This window comes from Leptinotarsa decemlineata, unplaced genomic scaffold, assembly GCF_025532065.1.
Source record: "Leptinotarsa decemlineata unplaced genomic scaffold, Ldec_3_MD MMD2_tig00078422_RagTag_RagTag, whole genome shotgun sequence".
In the NCBI taxonomy this organism is placed as follows: domain Eukaryota; kingdom Metazoa; phylum Arthropoda; class Insecta; order Coleoptera; family Chrysomelidae; genus Leptinotarsa; species Leptinotarsa decemlineata.
In genome coordinates, this window is record NW_027412747.1 from 2278860 (window position 1) to 2303498 (window position 24639).

Sequence of the window (24639 nt, forward strand, 5' to 3'; positions counted from 1 at the left end):
AATTTGTCAAAATAATCCCAACTCACTTGATTGGAGTCTTGAGTCTTGCAAGTTCTTATAAGATCCCAAACAATTCCTCACCAATTTTATCATATGACATGGATCTAGAAATAAATATACCTCTTCCTTCGTAACAGGATGATTAAAATGAGTTTTCATTGGTGAAACATTGAAATCTGCTCCCAGAATTGAAGCCATCTTGAAGCCACAATTACCCCAGTTTCATCAACCAACTCTAAACATTTCTTAACAAGACCAGCTTTGTCAGGTCCAGAAAGACCATCTAAGAGAAAATATCCAACAGGTACTTTCCAACAACTGTTCAAACAAACTAGCATAAACACCAACACTCTTTAGCTCCAGGAAGTTGATCGCTTTCCAAATCAGTACCAATATCTACATACTCATAAAACTTTTTGCCAGTCCATTCAACTTGTTTTCGAATGGACATTTCATCAAACATTAGGTTACAAATAATATCACTTTTTTTTGTTCAGCTGCATCAACTTTCAGTTTCAATGCTGTTAACGCTTCTTTTGTCCACCCAGGAGCACCATCAACTGATTGGTACCATTTTGATAAAGTTGTCGGGTGCGGTAAAGAATTATTGAATGTCGTCCTAACATAATTATATGCTTTAGTAGAATAAAAGCTCAGAGTTAGAGCAAATGATCTAAGTGCTGGTGTATATTTTTGAGTTCTGGGACCCTTAAGCATCCTCTTGAAAAGTTCAGATGTTGACTCTGACATAGAAGCCTGCAACAAAAAATATGCTAGATATCTTTGAAGATCAAAAAGTTGTTATCACATGATTTGTCATAATCGAGTATGTATGAATTCAAAAGAACATAAAATAGTAAGTTGCTGGAACTTTCAACTTCTCAGAATGAGTCGATTATTCATAAAAGAAAACTTTTGTTTCAATTCCTTCACAGATTGTTGAGATGATAAACAAAATAAAAATTTTAGAGTTAGTGGAAAAAAAAGAGGTTTTGTGTATGTTTAAACTGTACCCATAATGCTACTTGAAATGAAGTGTATAGAAAAAAATAAACACAAAACCCAATATATCCCATAATGCGCTACATATTATAGCACCGAAAATTTTTCAATCACTTCCTTATGACATCAAAGATGACTATTTCATTATCATTAGTATATTTTCTGCTCGGCAAAGAAGTTCATGAGCAATCAACTCTACAAAAATCTATAATTTTCATACAATTTGTTGTGGTGGTGAAACGGATTGAAACCTTATTAACTCACTCTCAATGAACTTTCACAATCTTCACGGACCAAAGATTTAGCTTTCAAATGGTTTATCAGCGAATTCAAGTTTTTCACCTTGGACCGCAGTCTCCGCATTGGCTGTTGTAAAGTTCTAATTTTAGTTTTCTGGCCTGTCAAGATTTTTTTCATTGTTTTCAGATTTCTTCTGACCTTACGAGGAGTTGAAAAATCACTGGTAGCTAGGCATCAGTAGCTCTGAAATGAATATAAATAAAATTCAGTTTTTTTTTCAAGAACCCTAGTATGAACATCGTTCATTTTTCTTGGGATCAATAAAAATAATAATAATAATGTTCAAGCTGTTATTTGTATTCACAAGCATGCACATGTCAAAGAACATGAATTCTGAATATTCTGGAAAACTATAAGATTAGACTGCAAATATCAACAATAATTAATTTACATTGAAATGACAAGCAGAAAAATACTGACCTAAAATATCAAAATGAACTGAAATCATTATTATTATTATTGAACGCATATTGTTACTATTGACGGATACAGATTTGGGAATCGTGGTTAAAATTAGCTTACAAATACAGCTAACCCATTGCTTGTGATAACTTCTTAAAACTATTTCTCTGTTAGATTATTTTTCACTTACTTTCTCTTCTGCAAATTTGTGGGCGAGTCTGTTTCCTTTTCTGTGACTAAGTTATGGATCAGTTCAGTTTCTGATGCAGTCAATGTTTCTGAGCTAGAATCAATATATTTTTCATATTCTCCTTTTGAATGTGTGCCCATTTCTGGAGTCAGAGTATGAGATATTTCGGTCTGATGAGTCTGCACATTGCTTCTTAATCTAAACATTATAGAATGCTCAGATTGGGCCAATTTCTAAATGGAAAACACTATTAGTTTCAAAATCCCACAGGAAACATTGGAACCACTTCAGTTGTCCTTTGATGTTTTTTTTTAGCACTAAGAGTACAAAATTCCGTGAGCATAAAATATCATTATTTGATTATTAGCACAATACCACGAGCAGAAATAGTTATAAAAATGAACCTCAATCATATTACGCCACCTGGATTTGATCTTACCTCTTTAGTGGAGGGTCATCAATAGATTAATCTTTATTACTGCATTTTATTACTGCAGTAATTACTGGCAAATTGACATCACTGCAAGGCAAGTAGTAGGCTTCCAAACGACAAATTCGACAGTATTGCCACGAGTTCACTTGTAACGAACTGTGCCGATTTATATGGTAATGACAAATATTTTCGAAGTGAATGTGGCACTAGTTTAGGTTCTGAAATGTTTGAAGTCTATTTTAACCTCATGATAGGGGTCATAACTTCTTGCTGTTGAATGTAATTTGTTAGTTTTGAAGTTCCGCACAGCATTGGTGATATTAAAGAATTATCACGGATTCAATATGGCAATATCCATATCCACATCGTGATCTTAGAATGCTCCCATTCACCGGCTTCATTTAATAAGGTAAATAACTGGGTCCATTTATTTTTCAACGTTCATGATCCGAGCCTGCTTCCTACATTCTTGAAGTTTTTTATTTTCATTAGGATTTAGAGATTGAACAGGTGCGTAGGTATCGGGGGGATATCGATATCACCGAGTGGCGAGTGTTTTGTAAATAATTATGGAGCAATTGTTGAGCAATTGGAGTTTGGAATCACTTTTATCAAGATTTATAGGTAAGTGAAGGATATTGATAGCATATTACAATACTTCTTTTTATCCACGTGCCATTGTCCTGAAATGCATGCACCGCCATAATTCCGCCTATTATTGCTTCGATTTATGTGAGCCAAAATGTTAATAGCTGTTGAAGTACCTATGTAGTTATGTTGTTCACTATAAAATACCAAAGAATACTATGTAATCCATAAATATTATAATTATTCATTATAGGGGGTGCGAAATATCTCTTGAAATGAACCTTACGAAACTTTCACATTTTTCAAAAATATGCAGAGCTAAACTCGGTGGTGCTATTTTTCGAGGCGTAAAGCGGGTGCTGTTTTTAATTTTTTTTTTCTGATTGGTTATACCTATATTACATAAACAGTGCAACTATATTAATTGTTTTCCCCTTCTCAGAAAACAAAATTGATTTGAAAAACATCAAAAACTTGGTCGAAGATATGATAAATGAATTATCACTCTCTATAGGCACAAGAATTCAATTCTGTTGGAATTTGGAGCAGTACAAGAAAAAAAACATACTACAACCTTGTAGTGATCAAAACATGCAAGTTTTAGACTTAGAAAACATCTCTATGACAAATAATCAAATTCAATACTACATTTTTTTGTTTCTTTATGGTAAAAATAAATGAATTATTATTATGTTTTAGTGTTTAAGAATTTTTCATTCATTCATATAATAAACAGGAAAATCAGTATTTGTTGCATTTTTATTTTATATCCCCTATCCCAAAGCAATAATTATATTTAACAATGTATCTAAGATGTAACTGAAAAATGTAACAGAGAAAACGAAAAATTGATTCAGGTAGGTATAAATATATTACAAATACCTACTGCTTTTCCAGTGTATTCTTCCTCTATCACAATTTTTTGACCGATTCAAATGAAATTGAAATCGAGTATCTCTTACATAATTGTTACATTTTAGTGTTATATTAACGAGTAGTATATTCAAAATGGGATTGCATTACTTAATTTTGAAGGTACATTTTTAGTTTATTCAGTCAACACAAAATTGCATTTTTAATATACCTAATAATAAAACGTAGCATTTATTAAATCAATACTCTATTCCAAATTTCAATTTTTTAATTACATTCGTTCTGAATATAAGATAAAAGAAGACAGTTTAAAAACAGTACTGTAATAGGACAAAATATAATCTGTTTTTTTCTACAAAAAAAATACATTATTGTAATAACATCAATACTTGTGTGAAGTGGAAAATTAATACAATTGATATAAATATGAATATTTCGTAAAATATAATTTTGTTCCATGAAAAATATTCATTTGTTTTACTCAATAGCAATTCTTAAATGAAGTAATTAACAACTCTCATTCGATAATAATTGGCGTAGTATCAAGAAAAAAGATATATTTCTTACTGAAAACTATACTTAATGTGAATATATTCGAATATTTGAAAAAATAGTTTTTTTCGTCGACGAAGTATATTCAAATCTTAGAGTCAATAGCTATTCTGAATGCTATTCTATGCTAGTCAATTTACTCATAGTTGACGGGTTCGGATCATTTTATAATAAATTCAGAAAAAATATTATAGATAGACTGTTTCAATTCATTTCGGAAACTTCAAGATATTTTTTTTGATATGTTTCTCCTCCCAATTATATCATGAAAAAAGTATTTGATGAAGTTTCAATAACTACCAGTTATGCAGAAAAGTTAATAGAATAGGCATACAGCAAAGTTTCATTAATTTTCGTTTTTTGTTTAAAACAGTACCAAGTTTTTGAGCTCAGAATTTGTATTATAATGCATTTCAATTCCTGAATCAATTTTTTTGTATGTATTATTTCAGAAGAAATTCTTGGAACAAATTCAGCAATCTGGATGTCCAGAGATGGAATGTTGATGGTCTTTGCATCATTCAATGACAGTTTAGTGGAGGAAATGAGGTTTCCTTGGTATGGTTCGATCAGTGATGGACGTCTTTACCCCGATATCAGGTCTCTGAGGTATCCGAAACCTGGTACACGAAATCCGCAGGTTACTCTTACTGTGGCAGATCTGGCAGATACTTCCAATATCAAGATGAAACCTATACTGCCACCTAAAGTTCTTGCAAGAAGGTACTGCTTTTATTTCTCTTGGATATAATTTCAGTGAGATTACAAAATTTTCTATGATTTCTGAAATCTCTCGAAAGATGGATAATATTCTAGATGTACACTTTGTTGGCTGAAGTATCAGAAATGTTCTGCATAATTTGATGATGTGGGTGAATAGTTCCAAAGTGGGTATGAGGATCTATTCGACCTTCCACTGCAAGTTGCGAATATTTATTGTGGCTGTCACATATACTGAAAAACCGAATTGATTCATCATTCTAATATATTATCTCCATATACGTGATTGGTGATTTCTGAGGTCGAATCAGGTATTGATATATTCAAAACCCTCAAAGTTTTGAAGATTTCATAACTTTGTATGAGACGTCTTTTGATAGGCATGAAATGAAAACGAATGAATGAAAAATCAATGAATTGATGGATGTAGCAGTTACTACGTGGTAGGAGATTATTATGAAAAATGAGAAATGGAAATTTCTATATTTTGACTACTTTTATTTGCGACTAGAGTTACTGCAGTTGCGTCCTATAAGTTTGCTGCTTTCACAATGAAACATTAGATTCCGTGTCACTTGACTTATATGATCTCATTGTTTTTATCTAAGCGAGGTGAAGTCACGTGTGCCATTTTGGAATTCTGGCACAGGCTTAGGTTAAAAACTTCAAGAAGTTTCCTTTCTGAAAACTGGAAATGTTCTTTGATTGAATAGTTGTATTTGATAATAATAAATTATTTTCAGTTGGAGTGTTTGTTTGGGAATTCAGTCCAACAATGCGACACTTATCATGAACTGTGTCAGGTTTAAGTTTAATTTGTTGATGTTGATTGACTTGATTTGGTTGAATGAGAATGTGAATTAGGTAGAATTATTTGTAGTTTGATTATTTATCATTGCATATTTCATTATTTGAATGTTAGATGGATTTTTGAAGTGAAAGTTTTTCATGAGAGAAGTTGTTTCTGAGTATTCGTTAGGATTTTGCGAAGGTGTTGAATTCAAAGCGTGAATTTGGAGTTATTCGATTCGGTTGAAAAAAATTTGAAGTGATTCATTTTCAGATCGTTCAAATTTGTGAAAGATCTCAACGATTACTAAATGAATGGAATATGCATTCTATCATTTCGTTCAAATTATAAAATATTTTGAATATTGTTAGTGCCCGTGGTGAACCTTCCAATTTTGATTCGATATATGTGATTGCTAATGTTTTTCTGGAACACGGCATAAGGTCTAAGCTTGACCTCAATCTTGAAGAAAATCGTATGATTCGTTTCTGTCGTCATGAAAATCTTCAGAAGATATAGCTCGGAACTCAGACATTTAATGTATTGATTGATAGAACTGGATTGAACTGATTGATCAAACTGGATTTTGTATATGAGGTTGATTTTGGTTTTGTGTGGAATTTACTTGTATGGAATTTTCATGTATTTTTGATCGGAAATTGGATAGGAATCGACTCATTCCAAAATCTACCATTGAAAACCTGACCACTCACGTGATCTTCTACGGAGGTATGACTATTTTGCTTCCATCACTGGTCCTTAAAATATCCGAAATTTGGATAGTAGTTCTCTGCGAGTATAACTGAATGTATGCTGAATCTTCTTCGAAATCCAATAAATTTTATCAAAAATCCTCCTCGGAATTTTATCATGACTACGCCAATCTTGTTATAGTTTTTCCCCAATGAGACAAAAGTGTAGGACACAGTAGATTTTCAAATCCAACTCCAATATATTTGATTCAAAATTACTCCCAACACAATTTTAAATAACAATTGAGTTTGAATATCTGGATTATAATGATACAAGTGTCAGTGTCTTTACAATAATGTTGAATATGCTTAATGCGCTCACCGCAAGAGACTGGTTCTAGTGCCGTGGACACCATTGACAGCAACGGGGATCATAACAATATAAAAACAAAGAATGTAAACTTTCATGACCGAAGATAACTGTCTGGAGGTTATTTTTCGGGTTTTCTAGTCCTGGTATGCAGGTTTTATGCCTGACGTTTCGTCTACTGCTGAGGTAAACATTTTCAAAGGCGATGTGGTAACGATCGCAATACCTGAGCTGGTGTTCTGGTTCTTGTTCCTGTTGTATCCAACGCATCAACTACTATTTTTGTACTGGGCATTCTATTCATATCGTTCTTAATTGTATTATATGTTCGTGTTCGTGTACCTCTAAGTACATGTAGTCATTAATGTTCATTGTCTCTTCTTTTCCATTGAAATTATCCCTATGCTGTCATATCTCTTTTGTCTCTCTATATTCTTGGGTAGTAATTTTGGGTACTTAATAGTATTACTGTGTCTTCGAATGAAATAATGTGGGTACCTTTTCTGAGAGCATGTTCGGCCACAGCCGACTTGTCGGTTTGTCCGAGGCGACAGTTCCACTTGTGATATTGGCAATGATGGCTTCGTGGTGTACTTTGGCGCAATAGCAAAGTTTCCACTTTTGGCGAATATACCGAACTCGTCTTCTAACAGTGACTACTGTTTGTCTTTTGTACTGTGGTACTGAATCTTTCTGGTGCAGACACAATGGAAACAACAAGATCAGCCGCTACCAAGAGACATATAAAGGAATACACAAGTCTAAATCAACATCAGAAAGATTCGGTATTGACTAAATGCAATTTATTTGCTTGGGTAAAAACGGTCGAAGTTTGAAATCCATCAACCACTAATGATGGATCTGTGATACCGCACTGGCAGATCATGATCTTTTATGACTCCTTCCATTCAGTATACAAATTATAACGATAAATGTAGATAATAGTCAACTCAGAGATATTACATATTCTTCAACAATTACAAAAGTGGTCAATTTTTAATTATCAATTCAATAAGTTATTCAAAAAGATGTAATATTGATGAAATAGTGAAACATCGAAAAATCGATTATCTATCAAAATCTTCTTCTGTTTCCTGTTTGTGAAATTTTTCTTTCCATTTCAAGTCCATATTCGGATGACTTGATGAGTGCTGCGTCGAAGCGTTCAGTTTGCGCTCCAAGAAATATGCATTGTCCTTCAAAACAGTTACGGGTGCTTGGGTTGGAGTGGTGCCATAGTCTAGCCGGGTACGCTGGACGTCGCTTTCCCACAACCCGTGTGCCTAAGTGTATGCGGAGACGTGTTCGCCGACACCGCCACCACTGTCCACCTCGGCCACCGTTTCGTTCCGTCGAGACGGCCGGCAGGCATCCCAGACCTGAGCCCCAGGGATTTCGGGACTCAGTTCCTGTTTGAGCTCGACGGAAGGTCGTTGCGTTGCTCCGACTAGTTCATTGTAGGTTTTGATTTGTTGTAGCAACCTCGCTCGCCATGAGGGAATCCCCAAGGCCCTGCTGCCTTCAGGATGCCCCCTGGCATTCCACCTCTAGGACTTTCGCTAGGGCCTCAGTTGCTCCTTCTAGAGAGACGTAGGGCGCTCCTGTGCACCGAACGTCTCCCTCCCAGGAACCTCTAAGGGTTTGGACCTGGGGGCGTCGCGACGTCTGGCGCCGGACGTCCATCCCTGCGTCTCCATTTCTACGTTTAATGCCCGCCGGCGACCCATCGATGATGCATCCCCCGTTGGAGTATCCATCTTCCAGATACTCATCTTCGAAGATGTCCTCTTCACTTCCGAAACACCCTGTGTTTCGGAAAGCCTCCTTTCTGCGTTTCACGCCAGCCGGCGACCTGAAGATGTCTTCTTCACTTCCGAAATACTCCGTATTTCGGAAATCCTTTCTACGTTTCACGCCCGCCGGCGATCCATAAATGACTTCCTCTTCTCTTCCGAAATACTCCGTATTTTGGAAATTCTTTCTGCGTTTTACACCCGCCGGCGAATACTCTCTGAAGAGTCCCATGTTGCATTCGAAACTCCTGTTTCGAATGTCCTCTCCGCTCCTGCACGAACTCTTATTCGTGGTCGACAATGGCTTTGTTGTGTCAAAATTTGCAAGTGACACAGGATGACTGTACACCCTGTGCATCGTCACTTTTGGTGTTTCCACATAAGTGGCCAACACTTCCCTTTGTCTGAAAATCTCTTAGTTTTCAGACAGAATTGTCCTCTCTGGAGGGAATCGACCCGCCGTTTCTATCCGCCTGTTAAAATCGTTGATTTGGGCCTTTTCTCCGGTTAATGCATTTCGGCCGCTTTCTCGTCTGGCGGCCGATCTCAGCATAGGGAATTCCCTTGATGCATTCAGCATCGCGCGTAGCCCTAACTGGGGAACGCTTTGTGTTCCTGTCTTTGCTCCCTTATTGGGAAACTTCTCGAGTAACTTCTTCTGATGTTCTCTGGCGAAAGTTTCGTTGTCCATCTTCATGGTGGAGTAATTAATGCCCTGAAACGGTTCAAAACAATCTGACTGCGCGAGGGTTTATCACGATTTGAGGACTGAGTCCTTTGATACATTTCGTTTTCGCTAACTACTCGACTTGCAACAGAGCCGAAAGTGCCACGGTTTTGTCGCTCTGCGAACAGGGAAGAGATACTAATGTCCTCGTTGTTGAAAAGGTTACGATTAGCATGAGACATCCTCAGAGTAGATGTCTCAGCTGGAATTCCCGGAATACTGTGTCCGGCGAACACAGATTCCACTGGGATTCCTTGTCTTTCTGTAGAAGTCGCACAAGGGCGACTAAAATTGTCTGAAGAAGGATACATTTGGTCGAAATGGGTGACCTCGCGATTTTGCACTGTCGTATCCATTGCAAGTTTTTCTCGCGCTTGTCTTGCCCTAGTCTGCATTCTCGTATTCGAAAAGTTCCTTACAATGACTCTGACTTGGAGATAGGCAGAGGGGAGGATTCACGGAAAGCTAAGACTTTAAGTTCACTCTTGGATCGCGAAATTATTTTCCTAACCAAGTCCTACAGTGTAAACTGAGCTAATAATTAAGGATCACGGAACCTAACTGATGAACCGCACTCTAGGATGAGGGCCGTCCGCAGGAAGTGTGGATAAAAGGTATCGTAGTCCTGGAAGGTCCCAACGGTTACGTTGAGTCGATAGACCAGAGGCTGATCTAATGATGGCTTGACTCCCCCGCTTTGATCTCGTTATACCAGGCAAGTTAACACCGCAAGGTTAGCCTTAGTACCTGAGAGTGGGCAACTTTAGTGGAAACCTACTTTTCCTTGATAGGATTTTGGCCAAGCAGGAACCTGCACAGAGTAAGGTATGGTTAAGCAATAAGAAAATCGAATTCCAAAAACCAATCCTCAAAGCTCCTGAAAATCTCTAACGGGTCCTGAAAAGAACCAGAGATTTAACATCCAAGAAAATCCTCGACGTCCAGAACTAAGTCCGATTGACTTTCCTCGAACTCCGGATCTAAGTCAGTTCTAAAAAGAACTATCGAATATAAATGAATCCTTGTGATATCCCAGAAGAATATCCAATAATCCACGGCAGTAAATCGCTTTCAAATAATTGCCAAGAAAATTATCTCAATCGCCAGCCAAATATCGAAAAATAGAAGTCTTTTTAAATCTCAATCTGTCGTGCTCTCAATCTGAAAAGTATCTGACCGTTGAATGCAAAAACCTGTATATTTATCCATTCGTGGACAAACTCCATTCGGCCAATCACATCGCTCAAAAAATCACGTCTCTTTCGATCGATGATGTAATAATTTGATATGTCACACTACGTTTTTCTTTTCGAAACATAATTTGTTACAAATCTGAAGCCATATAGTATATGATATTGATATGATTTCAGTTGAAAAGCAGGTTTGTTCTCACTTTGGTCTGTTTCTCCCCCACCATGTCAAGATCTGACAAAGCAGTTTGGTTTGAGGTTGAAACTGAACGAGAGTTTATTCACTGCCCAGGTTATGCTAGACGGAGATTTGCGGAGTTTCCAAAAGAGATGCGTAGGGTCATGCCATTTTGCAGTAGAATAGATTGATATTTCTCACACATGCATATGCTCGCCTAACAAGAACTTTCACGTATTGCAATACAATCTAATCTTTTGAAATGCAACACTGTATTGCAATATCTGACGGTGGAGTGTGGTTTGACTGTGAAAATGAATACAAAGTTCATTCTTTGCGAACATCATGCTAAACGGGGTTTGGAAGTTCTCCAAAACAATGCATACAGTCACAACACACCATTTTACAGCGAAAAAGACATATTGTTTTTCATACCTAAATATATTCTCGACATGCATCATTGCATGATAAAGATACAGTAATGCAACTTGTCGCTATCGAATTGGGTACTGTAATAGCGCGATAAACATTTTTGTCAACATTTTTACTGTTGTTCCTGTAAATATAGTGTTTCAGACTAATATATCATAATAGAAATTCATTTTTCTGATATACTATGATTCCATAAGACATGTGTCTCAACAGCAGATTTTATTCATATTCATATTTGGTCACATTACTTACAACGCAAAGTTTTCCCCGCTAGGTAGTGCTGTTTCTGATATACTGTTCGAGGAATATTTTCTGGCGCTCCATTTCGTTCAATCAGTTATTGTTGAACCTGCTTCTGTAATTTTGAAAAATGTTTGCTGATGTGATGAAATACAATATTGCATCTATCTTGAGCCTCATAAAAGATTAATACAAGGAGAAAACAGTGAAGGATGGACTTGAAGAGTGTTATAAGGCTTCTAAACGAATAAAGAAAAGATCTGAAAAATACTACTACTATGAGTGGGAAACAAAATCTACTAGCATTCTTGGCCAATATTACAACACTACGTAATAAGATGAAATTTGAGATGAACAAAGAAGCAGGCCTGATTATCCGGAAAGAGACAGCCTCTAATCGAGTACATTGCGATGATTCAGAATCGACTTTCAATTCGCGTATCCGGACTGAAGCGATTAGTGCTCTCAAGCATAAGAACCCTATCTCATTTTTGATCGACTGTGAGACCTTTTTTGTAAGACGAATTCAAAATGCTTTGAAAAAGAATGTATTTTTAAGGGTTAATATGACATTCGGTGGAGAATTTTAGGTTGTCAAAGGCGATCGAATCTTCAACGAATATAAGTATTTCACAATATCTAACGAATCCATCCATAGTAACAATAATATGAATATGTGGTTTGAGGAACATGTTATGGAGCCAATCATGATAAAGTTGGAACGTGATAAAGTTTCAGGAACGTGACAGAGGTTAGACGTTGGAAGCAGTAGTGAATTTGGGGGTTAACGTAAACAAATCTGTGCCGCAGAGAGGTTCATCATACATTGAACTGCCTTATCAAATCAAACGAAAAATCATGATGATGCCTGCTTCGCTTGGGCCATTGTTTCGGCGTTGTATCCAGTTCCCCATGGACAACATTCAGATCACATCCTATCTTATCCTGACTATTCAAAAGTTCTGAAGTTGTAAGGTATTCACTTTCCGATGACAATTATTCAGATGAATAGTTTCGAAGAGCAGAATGGTCTCTCAGTCAATGTTTACACGTTGAAACTTTTCAAATCGAAGTATACTGTAATACCGCTAATATTGAGCATAGCAAAAAATAAAAGCAAACATGTGAATCTACTCATGATTCAAGACATGTATTACGATGGAAGATGTGAGGATTCAATAAATGTCTATGATGTTACGTCACCAACCAGAAAACACTTTGTTTGGATAAAAGATCTATCTAGTTTGGTGAGTAATCAACTCGACAACCATAATGGCAAAAAATATTTTTGCCATAGGTGTTTTCCACGCAAGCTATGTTAGATAAACACCTTGAAGACTGCTCGAAGACAAAGGAATGCCTACCAAAATTACCTATCGAGGTTCAAAAATTTCAAAAATAAAATTACATCGCCTTTCGTGATATATGCCGAGTGTATTGTGCACAAGATGGCAATAAATATCAACTACACATTCCGGCATCTATTGGATAGTATGTGAAACGCTCTTATGATGGTACACTATCATTTTATCGGTCATTTCGTGGTGAAAATTGTATGAAATTGTTTGCCGATGAGATAGGTCAGTTTGCAGAAGATATTGCAACTGTGTTTCAGTGTCCATTTGATGTAGATATATCAGCCAGTCATTCAATATATCAGACAAAATAGTATGCGACCATAATCGTCTAATACCTTAAAATACACACCATCACACAATGAGTGCATTATAAACTATCAAGATGATCAAACAATTCCCATCGTGTTCCATAACTTATCAGGGTATGATGCACATTTTGTTATAGAAAATATTGCATGGGATCTCAATGGAAGTGTCGCCGTTTGGCCGATAACAAAGGTAAGGTATATTTCCTTCACTAAAAATATTTCTGGTAGCGAGATCCACTTCAGATTTTTTAACTCATTCAGATTCATGAGTTTTTCGCTGAATACGTTAGTATCATATCTATCAGATTTTCCAAATCTCATATCACAATTCTCCAACCTCTCGAATGATGAAGAGTAGATTTTGACAAAAAAGGTGTGATGCCATATGACTATATCGATTCTTTCAAAAAATTCAATGAAGATTGTTTACCCCTTATCGAAACCTTTTATAACAAATTGGAGAAAAAAACCGTGTCCTAGGAGATCTTACTTACGTGCCAAGCTGATATGGGCTACTTTTAATATAAACACATTGGAAAAATATACGGATCTGAATTTGAAGACAGATGTTATGCTTCTGGCTATGTCTTTGAATAGTTCCGCTCAAGTTGTCATAAAACTCACGGTTTGGATCCTGCCCATTATTTCACTCTGCCTGGCTATACATGGGATGCTATGTTATTCAAAACGAAACAGCAACTTGAACTTCTCACCGATGTAGATCAGTTGATGTTTTTCGAAAAGGGAACAAGAGGTGGACTGAGTCAAGTTTGCTCCACTGGAAGAGTCACAGCTAATAACAAATACATGAGTGACAATTATGATAAAGCCAAAGCTGACTCATACCCAATGTATTTCGATGTTATTAATCAATATGGTTGGGCAATGTCTCAATATCTACCATACGGCTGGTTTGAGTGGATGGACACCAACATTGATATCACAACTGTGCCTGATGATGCCTCGGAAGGTTATATACTAGAAGTTGATATGGAGTATCCAAACAACCTTCACGATATACATAAAGATTTACCATTCTGCCCCGATCATGTGGATCCTAAGACAAAACAATCTCGAACCGAAAGCACATCGGATGTGAAACAATTTAAATTGATAGTCAAAAAAAGTATGTGAATCATTACAGAAATCTCAAGCAGGCCTCAGAACATGGTCTCATTCTGAACAAGATTTATCGTGTTCTATAGTTCAAGCAGTCCACATGGTTGAAGCCCTACATAGACTTGAACACACGTTTGCGAACTGCTGCCTCGAATGATTTTGAAAAAAACCTATCCTAACTAATGAATAATGCCGTATTTGATATGTACTGCTATCTTTAAAACTCAATTTTTGTCCCATATATATAAAAATTTGTTCCAGGGAAAACCATGGAAAATCTGATGTTCGCCTTGTAACGAGTTGGGATGGGCGATATGGTGCCGAAGCCAGAATCTCCAATCCTCGGTTCAAGAGTTTGACTGTCTTCGATGAAAACTTGACTGCCATTAAATTGGGAAAATCCGAAATATTCTTCAACAAACCTATATATGTTGGAAAGGAAGTACTGGATTTGGCAAAGTTGACCTCATATAATTTCCATCATGAGTACATGGCTCCTAGGTATAGAGAAAATTTTTGCGCAGTTTATACTGACACGGACAGTTTGATTTATAAAATTATAAATTATGATCCATATGAGATGATGAAAAATGATTGTCATCAGTATTTCGATACTAGCGATTATCAATCAGATATCATTTACAATATTCCCCGAGCGAATAAGAAAGTGATTGGATTGATGAAGGATGAGAACAACGGAAAGCTTATGATCGACTTTATTGGACTCAGATCTGAATTACACTCAACTAAAACTGCAACGTCAGAAGATCAAATCACTGATTTGAAAAAAAGATTGAAGCAGGAGTATTATGAAAATGATGAAATCAAACAAATTGTGACCAATTTTGAAGTAACCAAGAAAGCGAAGGGCGTTAAACATAATGTTGTCAAAACAAAAATCGCTTTCGAAGATTACGTGGCCTGTTTGGAAAGTTGTACCAAAAAAGCAATCACACAAAAAAAAATAATAAAATCCTATAAGCATAGGGTGTATTCAACAGAACAAACGAAGATTGCTCTGAATCCTTACGATGATAAACGCTATCTAATTCCCGAAACCTACCATACTCTTCCATGGGGACATTACTCAATTCAAAATCTATGAATATTGATTAATAACAATATCAACTACAAATTATTCTCGTCTCACATCAAAGGTTCTATATACGAGTGAAAATCACATATCACATTGAAAGTTTTTGTTAACATATTATCTTGTTGCTGATATACAGGTGTATTTTTGTGAGTCAAAGCAGAACTATGGGAAAAATGAACCCTACCGTCGCTTATTTCAAAATGAACCACACACCAATTTTCTTTCGAGAGAGGTTTCATATAGGGCTATTGGTGATGTTTTTTTTTCCTCTACAATCTAAAAATCAAACGCTCCGGCAGCTCTAACTCCAGGGTGGTGTGAAAAAGAGCAAAGAAAACTGTTTTAACGATGAACTCACAACCTGATGATATCAACCCCTTGTCCTCATTTTTAAACGTATCTATTAAGTCGATGTATTTCCTAAAAATATCAAATTCAACTCTTCCATAATATCTTTGTAAACAGACAACAATAAAAAATATTTATATATTGTGTAAGATCTTGTTCATTATATCTTTTCGGTTTACATTTTGTAAGAAGTTGTTTTGAATCATTAGTTAATTTGAGTGTGTTTTTATTGATGTTCAAAATATTATTTTCAATGGAAACATACTTTTTCTATGACATCCATGATCTTGTAGAATCAAACCATAACACAGAGAAAAGATCCATGTTGACTTTACGACGACAGATTGACATTACCAGAAACATAACCAAAATAACTAAAAAAATAGCCATCAAATCATCTTGTATGAATGCTGTTTGGAAACATGTGTAACTGAAACTGGTTTTGATCTATTTCAGTTAACTTTACCCAATTGAATGTCAACGAAATTTTCTGTGAAAATTGAACAATTTTTGAAATTTGGTCTAGATATGAGAGTGCTGGCACCTATATTTTTCTTTATATTTTCCCAATGTGTAACGAGTATAACATCAATTCTGTTATCTAAATTCTTCATTGTCTTTCCATATACCGCATTATTCATCAGTTTATAGAAATCTGTAACATATTTGTTGTTAGACCTATTACGCATTTCAGTATTAAGATCTATATATGGTTTCATCCAACGTGATTGTTTGAATTTCAATACTCTATGTGTATTCATTACAATCAAACCATTTTTGATGGCTTGCTATAATGAAACATATATTTTCTTTCATCATTCAAATTTGGAATTGATTTGGGAATTTTCGATTGTGTAAGAGGTGGTATAAATTTTTCAACTAAAAATGGAAGATCAGAATGTTCATCATGCAACTCTTGTGGATAATGAATGTCCACTTCAAACACATACCCATACAGACTATCAGCACTCACATTCATCATATCAAGGTTAAGAATTTCGTTAGGTGTCAACCATGTGAATTCACTTGTTGGTAGAGGTTGTGATATGCTATGACCGTATAGATTCGTTGCATCCAAATATGTAAATAATGTTGAAGGTTCATTGGGATTATAATTTGGTAAAAATTCATTATTTGCTATATGTTTCCTCTCACTACACTTACTAATCCCACATCTTATACCTTTTTGTAAAAAGTGAATCATCATCAATGTCAGTTAGTAATTCCAATTCAATATTCGTATACTTCAACATGGCATCCCAAGATAATCCAGGTGCAGTGTAATAATGTGCTGGATCTAAGTTATAAATTTCTAAACTTGTGGTGCGAAAGTTTTCAAAAATATCACATAATAGCAATACATCCGACTTAAAATACGAATCAGAGTAGTCGCCCAAATTCTGACACTCGAATAAATTCCATACATTTCTAGCTCTATCATAATCATTTTCTGATATAGGTTCACAACTGAGTTTGTCATAAAACTGATTTTTTGTTGGAAGTGATGGATAATTCAATTTATCAATGTGATCAACGAAACTATATGAAAATACACCTTTCTGTCTCATCAAATTGAATTTCTCTATTTGTGGGAAATGTTTGTGCATCTCCAAACATTGATCAGAGGTCAAGTTAGCACCCAACTTCTTCAACGAATTAGTCATAAATTTATAACTATCGATTTCTTGTTGACCTTACCATCTTTATCGGTATATGTGTGTGTAAAGAGATGCTTAGTGAAAGATATATATTTCTCTTTTGTTTGTGGGATGACATCAACTTTCTCTTTATTCCTATACAATTCTTTTATGAATAAACTTGAATTGTGGAAAATAATAGGTACAAAATTAGGGAGTTTGAAATTCAAATTACATTTGGAATGAGCAGCATGTGATCTTTTCTTTCCTGTAACATGACAATGATCTCTAACTTTGACTTCACCATCAATAAATGGTTTATTACATATACCATAAGTTCTGACTGTTCCTCTTCTTCGAGGGTTTGTGCATCCATTGGTATTGGGTATCTGAGATGATTTTCATATATCTTTCTCAAATCATCTTCAATGCTACTCACAAATTTCTGAGCTGCATCTACACCCCTATATGTAACAAATTTTGACAAATCATCATTATATGAACATTTTATCAGACAAGCAAATTGATATGAAGTATGTTTGAATGTTTTAATCGTGTATGAACTTTCGGGATTTGGCTCATTCACGTGAATCGGTTCAAGTACTGATTCAAAATCAGCATATACTACAAATGGCACCCTCATTTGTCTCTCAGTATTTTCAAACATCAATTCATTTGCCGCAACCATCCGACCATATTCATTGATTTTAAAATTGGTGGTTGGTGCTGTAGTACTAACGAGATTACAATCATTCATCTTATGACGTGAAAGCAATCTCTTGCTGGAAAAATATATCAAACATCTATCACAAAAATATTCTTTATGATCATGAGCTGATAGTTGACTAGAAACTAATCTTGAAAGATCTTTGATCCAGCAATAGTGACTATTACCGGAGTCATCAGTTATAAGTAATAAATTGACATGTCTCCGGAGTCAGTCAGTCTGTGAGTATCGCAATGGACCAATCACATCATACTTTATTTTACCCTTATCAAATTTACTCTCACCGTAAACATTGATTGAAATATCATTCCCATCTTCAAATCTTTCAATACTCTTATTATTAACTTTAACCGAAAAATCCATACCTGTGACATCTAAAACATTGAAAAAATGTGGTTATGATGTAACTTCGGACACTCTACCATTTGCAGGATATAATGTTGATGTTATAGCCCAAGCAAAACAGTAATGATCTTAGTTACGAACATTCACGACAGCTTTTTCTCCATTCAATTCATTCGGGCAGCTTCACATATGAACGTCCTCCCAGTGGATTGTATTTATCAATGTTGACTTCGAAAAATAATATTTTTTCACAATTCCAACATAAATTACAAAAAAAAAATTACTGCTCAATCTCGTTGGAATTTACAAAAAATAAATACCTGAGTCATGTTCCTGGAATTCAATGGTTTGAGCCACAATTACATCGCGGAATCCATCAAAAACAGGCAGACAGTCCTCGACTTCCTGCGTGTCACCATCGGTAGCGAGATAGAGCGTTACGTCACAGCCTTCACTGCATCGAGAGAGGTGAGGGCACACCGATGAATACGCATCACTCAGCCACACGTCGTGGAGTGAACATCTTGCTCTCTTACCGTTGAACGGTTGTTGCTGTGACGTCACACCACTACTAACTTGGTGGGCTCACACCGATGGAACATTCATTACTTGAAGGATCTTCGAAGTATGCAGACGTATGTTTGTGCATAGACAAGCAAATGATGAAAACCCTGTACCATGCATTCTCACACACACCAATCAAATGTAATTACGTCACTATGTAACACACACACACACACACACACACACACAAAATCTCATATGAAAAAAATTCTGAACGATCCATGCACCAGACCCTTCAAGGTCACATCGCCTTGATGTTACTAAACAACAACAAAAAAAATTAATTTATACGTCATAGTGGTGGGGGAGGCCCAGAACCGGCCTAACTAGTGTTAGGTTCATAAACATAATAGAAATATTACATTTCATAATTTTTTTGAGGAAAAACACAAGCACTACAGAAAAATCCCTAAGGCGCTGTAAGAGCGGTGTCTGGTCATTTGGAAAAACGTTCTCAGGAAGTTTATTCCACATAAACGCAGTTCTCCAAATAAAAGAGTTCTTCAGGCGGACGACTCTTTGGCATCCTGCAGCTTCAGGGTATGCTTAGGGGCGGAGCTCCATACATGAGAACAATACTACAAAGGTTTGATCTGAGCTTTATGAAGCATCAGAAGTTGCTGAGGTGTGTACAGCTTTTGACTCTCCACGTTTCTATATTGCGTCATTCCAAATATGGGTGACATAACTGACTTACGATAGAAGGTCGCCTATTGATATTTGTTTCCGAAAGTCATATTGATAATCGCTCAATATGTTGAAGTTTTCCAAATATTCTTGGATATGGTGGTTTACCACTATCTTCATGATTTTTGATATCTCTGATAACAAAGCGACTGGTTTTCAGTTATTTGATTTTTCTTGCCACTTTTGGGAATAAGCTGAATGTGAGCAATCTTCCGACAAGAAGAAAAAACCCTTTATTTGTAAGGCAAGTTGAAAAGTTTGCAAAATACTGGTGTTAGTTCATTGGCACACTTCTTAAGTGCGATAACGGGCACTTCATCAGGATCATATGCCTTGTTGATATCAAGCTGTTTCAAAATTCGCCTGACTACACGTTGTCAAAGAGTGATTTTCGGCATTGTGGATTTTAGTTGTGGTGTCTTTCCAGAAAATCAACTGTGGAGTGGGACGCAAATTGTTCAGCTAGTAGATTTGCTTTTTCTATGGGTGTTATTGCGATTGAATCAATCGCTTGTGTGAGTGGTGAAATGGTGGATTTTGTGAAGTTTTGATTGACAGTTTCAGCCACCGACCAGAAGGATCTGAACCCGTTGGGTCAGCAGTTTATCCCTGATTTTTCGATAGTGAAGTTCTTTGCTTTCATTTATTCTAAGATAGCAGTTGTTGTGAGCATTAACAAACTTATTTCGATTTTTGGCACTAGGATTTTTGCGCCACTGCCGGTAGGCTTGATTTTTGGAGACTACAGCTTGCTTGCAAACTTTGTTGAACCAAGGTTTGCCGTTAGAAGTTTGTTTCATTGGAACATGCGAACAGATGATTCGTTAACTCAATTATTTCATAGTAATAATTTGAAGTAGCAAGTAAAAATCTTACATAAACATGTCTTAATGAACAATCGAAACATCCATTCAATTGCACTACCGCGAAACATCGGAAGACGACGCAAAAAAATGAGAATGAGTGAAAGTAAATATAATCAACCTATAGAATACACAGCCTATATACATCGAAAATGAATGGTCGAGCGTTCTGTCAGGATATATGGTAATTAAGTCTGTCACTCACAAATGTTACTATCTTGAATTTCATTAGTTCGGACTTCCATTGTCTGATATTATATAAAATGATTTGAAATTACTGAAAGAACAAATAAGAAGAATTAAAAATTGAAGAACATTTTTTACTTGTATTCTATTTCACTATTATTCCATTTCAGGTTTTTTTGCTTATTATAATTGTTTTTTCAGCCATTCGTTTTTATTCTTGTCCTTTGATTTTTAATTCTTCTTATTAGTTCTTTCAGGGATTTCAAATGATTTTATATAATAATAGACAATGGAAATCCGAATTAATGAAATCCAACATGAAACATTGTCAATCACCTTCAAATGTTACTATCTTAATTAACTTTTTTTGAAAATGAAATTATCGATTAGTGTTGAAATTATTTAGTTTTTCAATAGATTCAACGGAAAATAATAAAAGCAAATATTCGATGTTTCTGTAAATGAATATATCGATATATCTAATACAATAAATATTTGTCAATACATCGAATCGACCAGATTGATGGGATATATTCGATTTATAGATGTTGAGTGATCTTTAACGGAATGACTACTCCAAAGCGATGGTAGAAAAGACTTTGGCTAGAAGACAGCAGGAGCCTCGCAAGGAAGAGAAGCCGTCACAACCAGTACTTGCACTTTCCTACATCAGAGGATTATCGGAGAGGATAAGAACAATTGGTTCCAAATACAACATCAGAACCTGCTTCAGATCCGGTAAGACTATCCGTAGCAGCCTCACGAAAACCAGACCACCAAACGCGGACTGCGATTCCAAGAATTGCATTTACTGAATACCCTGTGAGTGTGGAAAATCTAATATTGGTGAAACTAAGAGGCCATTGAATGTTCGCATTGCCGAAAACAAGAAACACACACCGCGAGGGGAAACCAGAAAATCAGAAATAGCAGACCATGTTTGGACCCATCAACACAACATCGTGTGGTCCCAAGCTGAGATCTTGCATAGAGAGGAACATTGGTTTAGGAGAAAATTCAAGGAAGCCGCATACATGTTGTCCAACAACGTTTTCAGCCAAGCCAGCGAAGAAATACGCAACATATGGAAACCCATCATCAAGCGAAAAATGGCCAAATGAAAGTACTCGAACAACCTATAAATAGTCATCTCTCGGAGGAATCAGTCCAGTCATCACCCGGAGTCGATTGTAGATAATAACAATCGAAACGTCGTGAACTAACGTCTCCACTTTTTATTTTTATTTCCTTTTTTCATTTCTTCATTTTTATTTATTCAATTGTTCTATTTTCACTTGAATTTTATTTCACTATTATTTCATTTCTGGTTTATTTTGGTTAATATAATTGTTATTTTCAGTTATTCATTTTCAATTCTTCTTCTTTAGTTGTTTCAGGGATTTCAAATCATTTTATATAGTAGACAATGGAAGTCTGAAGTAGTGAAATTCATCATGAAACATTGTCAATCACCTTCAAACAAACGTTGAAATTTTCCTGTTTTATGGTGAAAACAAAGAGTGTCGATTACGACGAAATGGAAAAGCTTGAGAAAATGAAAAACACAGAAGAGAGGAAGAACAATTACACCGAAATGAAGATCGTGAATTACTACTAAGCTCAGAAATTTTATTTGAGAGTGAAGATCCAGATATAGTTTGTTTGAGCGAACATTGGCTAAAAAACAATGAAATTGAAAACGCAGCTTTTCCTGGTTACAAACTGATAAGTAGCTTTTGTCGCAAAGACTCTGACCATGGAGGTACTTGCATTCATACTAAAAATAATATTCCAGCCAAATCTGTGAAGTACGATAATTGTATAGAGAAACATTTTGAAATTAGTATTGCTGTGTTAGATGTTTTGAATGGTCAATCTTAACTATTTATTATAACTGCATATAGAACACCAAACAGTGATAGTAACATTTTTATAGATGCAGTGTATGATTTGATGAATAACATTTATCGTAAGGAATATTATTATATCGTATGCGGCGATATTAATGTAGATTTTCTAAAACATAGCAGAGAAACAGTTGAAATAATAAATTTATTCAACGAGTTTGGTATGACTAATCATATTGATAAACCCACATGAATCACACAAACCACAATTTCAGGGATTGACGTGATTTTTCATAATACAAAAGCATTATCGGTACTCATTGAAGATTCTCATTTATCAGATCATACATTGCAGCAATGTTGTTTTGAAATACAAAAAGTCAGAGGTGAACCTGAGTATATAAGGAAACGAAATTTTTCTATTAATAATTTAAATTCTTTTATAAATATTTTGAGTTCAGAAAATTGGGCTGAAGTTTACGACTCTAATTCATTAGATCAAAAATTTGATGCTTTTTATGAATTAGTGTTGTTTTATTTCAATATAGCATTTTCTGTTACTATAGTTAGATCTAGGAAAGATGACAAGCCATGGTTCTCAAATGAATTGAAGCAAATGCATCAAATGTTAGTTGATATGACAAAAATATACAAAACCACTAAAAACGAGGTGATCAACAATAGATATAAATAATTGAAACAAACATATAAGCAGATGGTGGAACACTCTGAAACTAATTATAATAATGAAACAATTTGTAGAACAGGCAACGTATCGAAAGAAAGTTGGAAAATCATAAACGAGACGAGAAGCAGTGGATCCAGAGATGAGATTAGTAAAATTGTTATAGACAGTCAGATCATCACAAATCAAACAGTAATATGTTACGAATTTCTGAAAGTTTTCATGAATATACAAAGTATTGACCCCAATTTCAATAAGATAAAATTAGAACATTTCTCAAGCATTACTTTCTTCATGACTCCAACAACACCACTTGAGATAAAAGAGACAATACATAAAGTGTGTTCTAAAGAAGCCGCTGGAATTGATGAGATAAATGGTAAGTGCTTGAGAGCTGTTAGTGACGCAGTATGTTATCCTTTGTGTCACATAATCAATGAATTATTCAGTACAGGAAAATATCCTGAAAAACTGAAAGTTTCAAAGTTAGTACCGATATATAAGAGGAAAGGTTCCAAGGAAGACATCAACAACTACAGGAATGTATGCTTACAAAGTCAACTAGCAAAAATAATCGATTATTGCTTCAATTTCCGTCTAAGAAATTTCTTGGAAAATAATAATTTATTGAAAGGATCTCAACATGGATTTCGGGCTGGAAAATCTACAGAATCAGCTATGAACGAATTATGTAATATGATTTATTCTAGCTTGAATACTAAGAAATATCCTATTGCACTATATTTTGAGCTCAGTAGAGCATTCGATACTGTTAATCATGAGCTTCTATTTCAAAAATCAAACCGTATTGGAGTTCGTGGAGTAGCGAATAGATGGGTTTCTTCCTATTTACAAAATAGATTTCAGAATGTCATGATGAATTCATTCAAATTAAAGTCAACCAATATTTCTATGGGTGTACCACAAGGCTCAATACTTGGTCCACTGCTTTTTATCATATTTATCAATGACATGATTTTATCATGTGGTTTCCCGCAAAAAACCATAATTTATGCCGACGATACATATCATATGACATCACAAGATAATCTGGACAAAAGCATTCATCTGAGCAATGTATGCGCTGTATTGATAAAGAATTCATTGCTCAGAAGAAAATGATAAGATGCATGATGGGAGTTCGAAATAATGTATCTTGTAAAGCTTATTTCATGTCACTGTCAATTCTAACTTTACCATCACTTTATATTTATATTCTAATTATGAATATTAAAAAAGAGCAAGATAGCTACACGAAAAGTAGTGAAATTTACCAACACCAAACACGGAATAAAAATGACATCCGCTTACCATTCTCTAGGCTTAGTGTGGGACAGAATTCTCCAAAATACCAAGGAATTCTATGTTATAACCGTTTCAATAGGATCTTTGGTGAA

The 24639-nt window shown here is 35.3% G+C and overlaps 1 protein-coding gene across 2 annotated transcripts in view; it reads left to right on the forward strand.

The window, feature by feature from the left end:
* The window catches only part of Dpp10 (Dipeptidyl peptidase 10), a 264426-nt gene that overhangs the window by 167941 nt on the left and 71846 nt on the right, over positions 1 to 24639 (forward strand). For both annotated transcript variants that reach the window (XM_074185976.1, XM_074185977.1), the window contains one exon: positions 4793 to 5063. In XM_074185976.1, coding sequence (XP_074042077.1) covers positions 4793 to 5063 — 271 coding nt within the window. The remainder of the gene's footprint in view (positions 1 to 4792; positions 5064 to 24639) is intronic.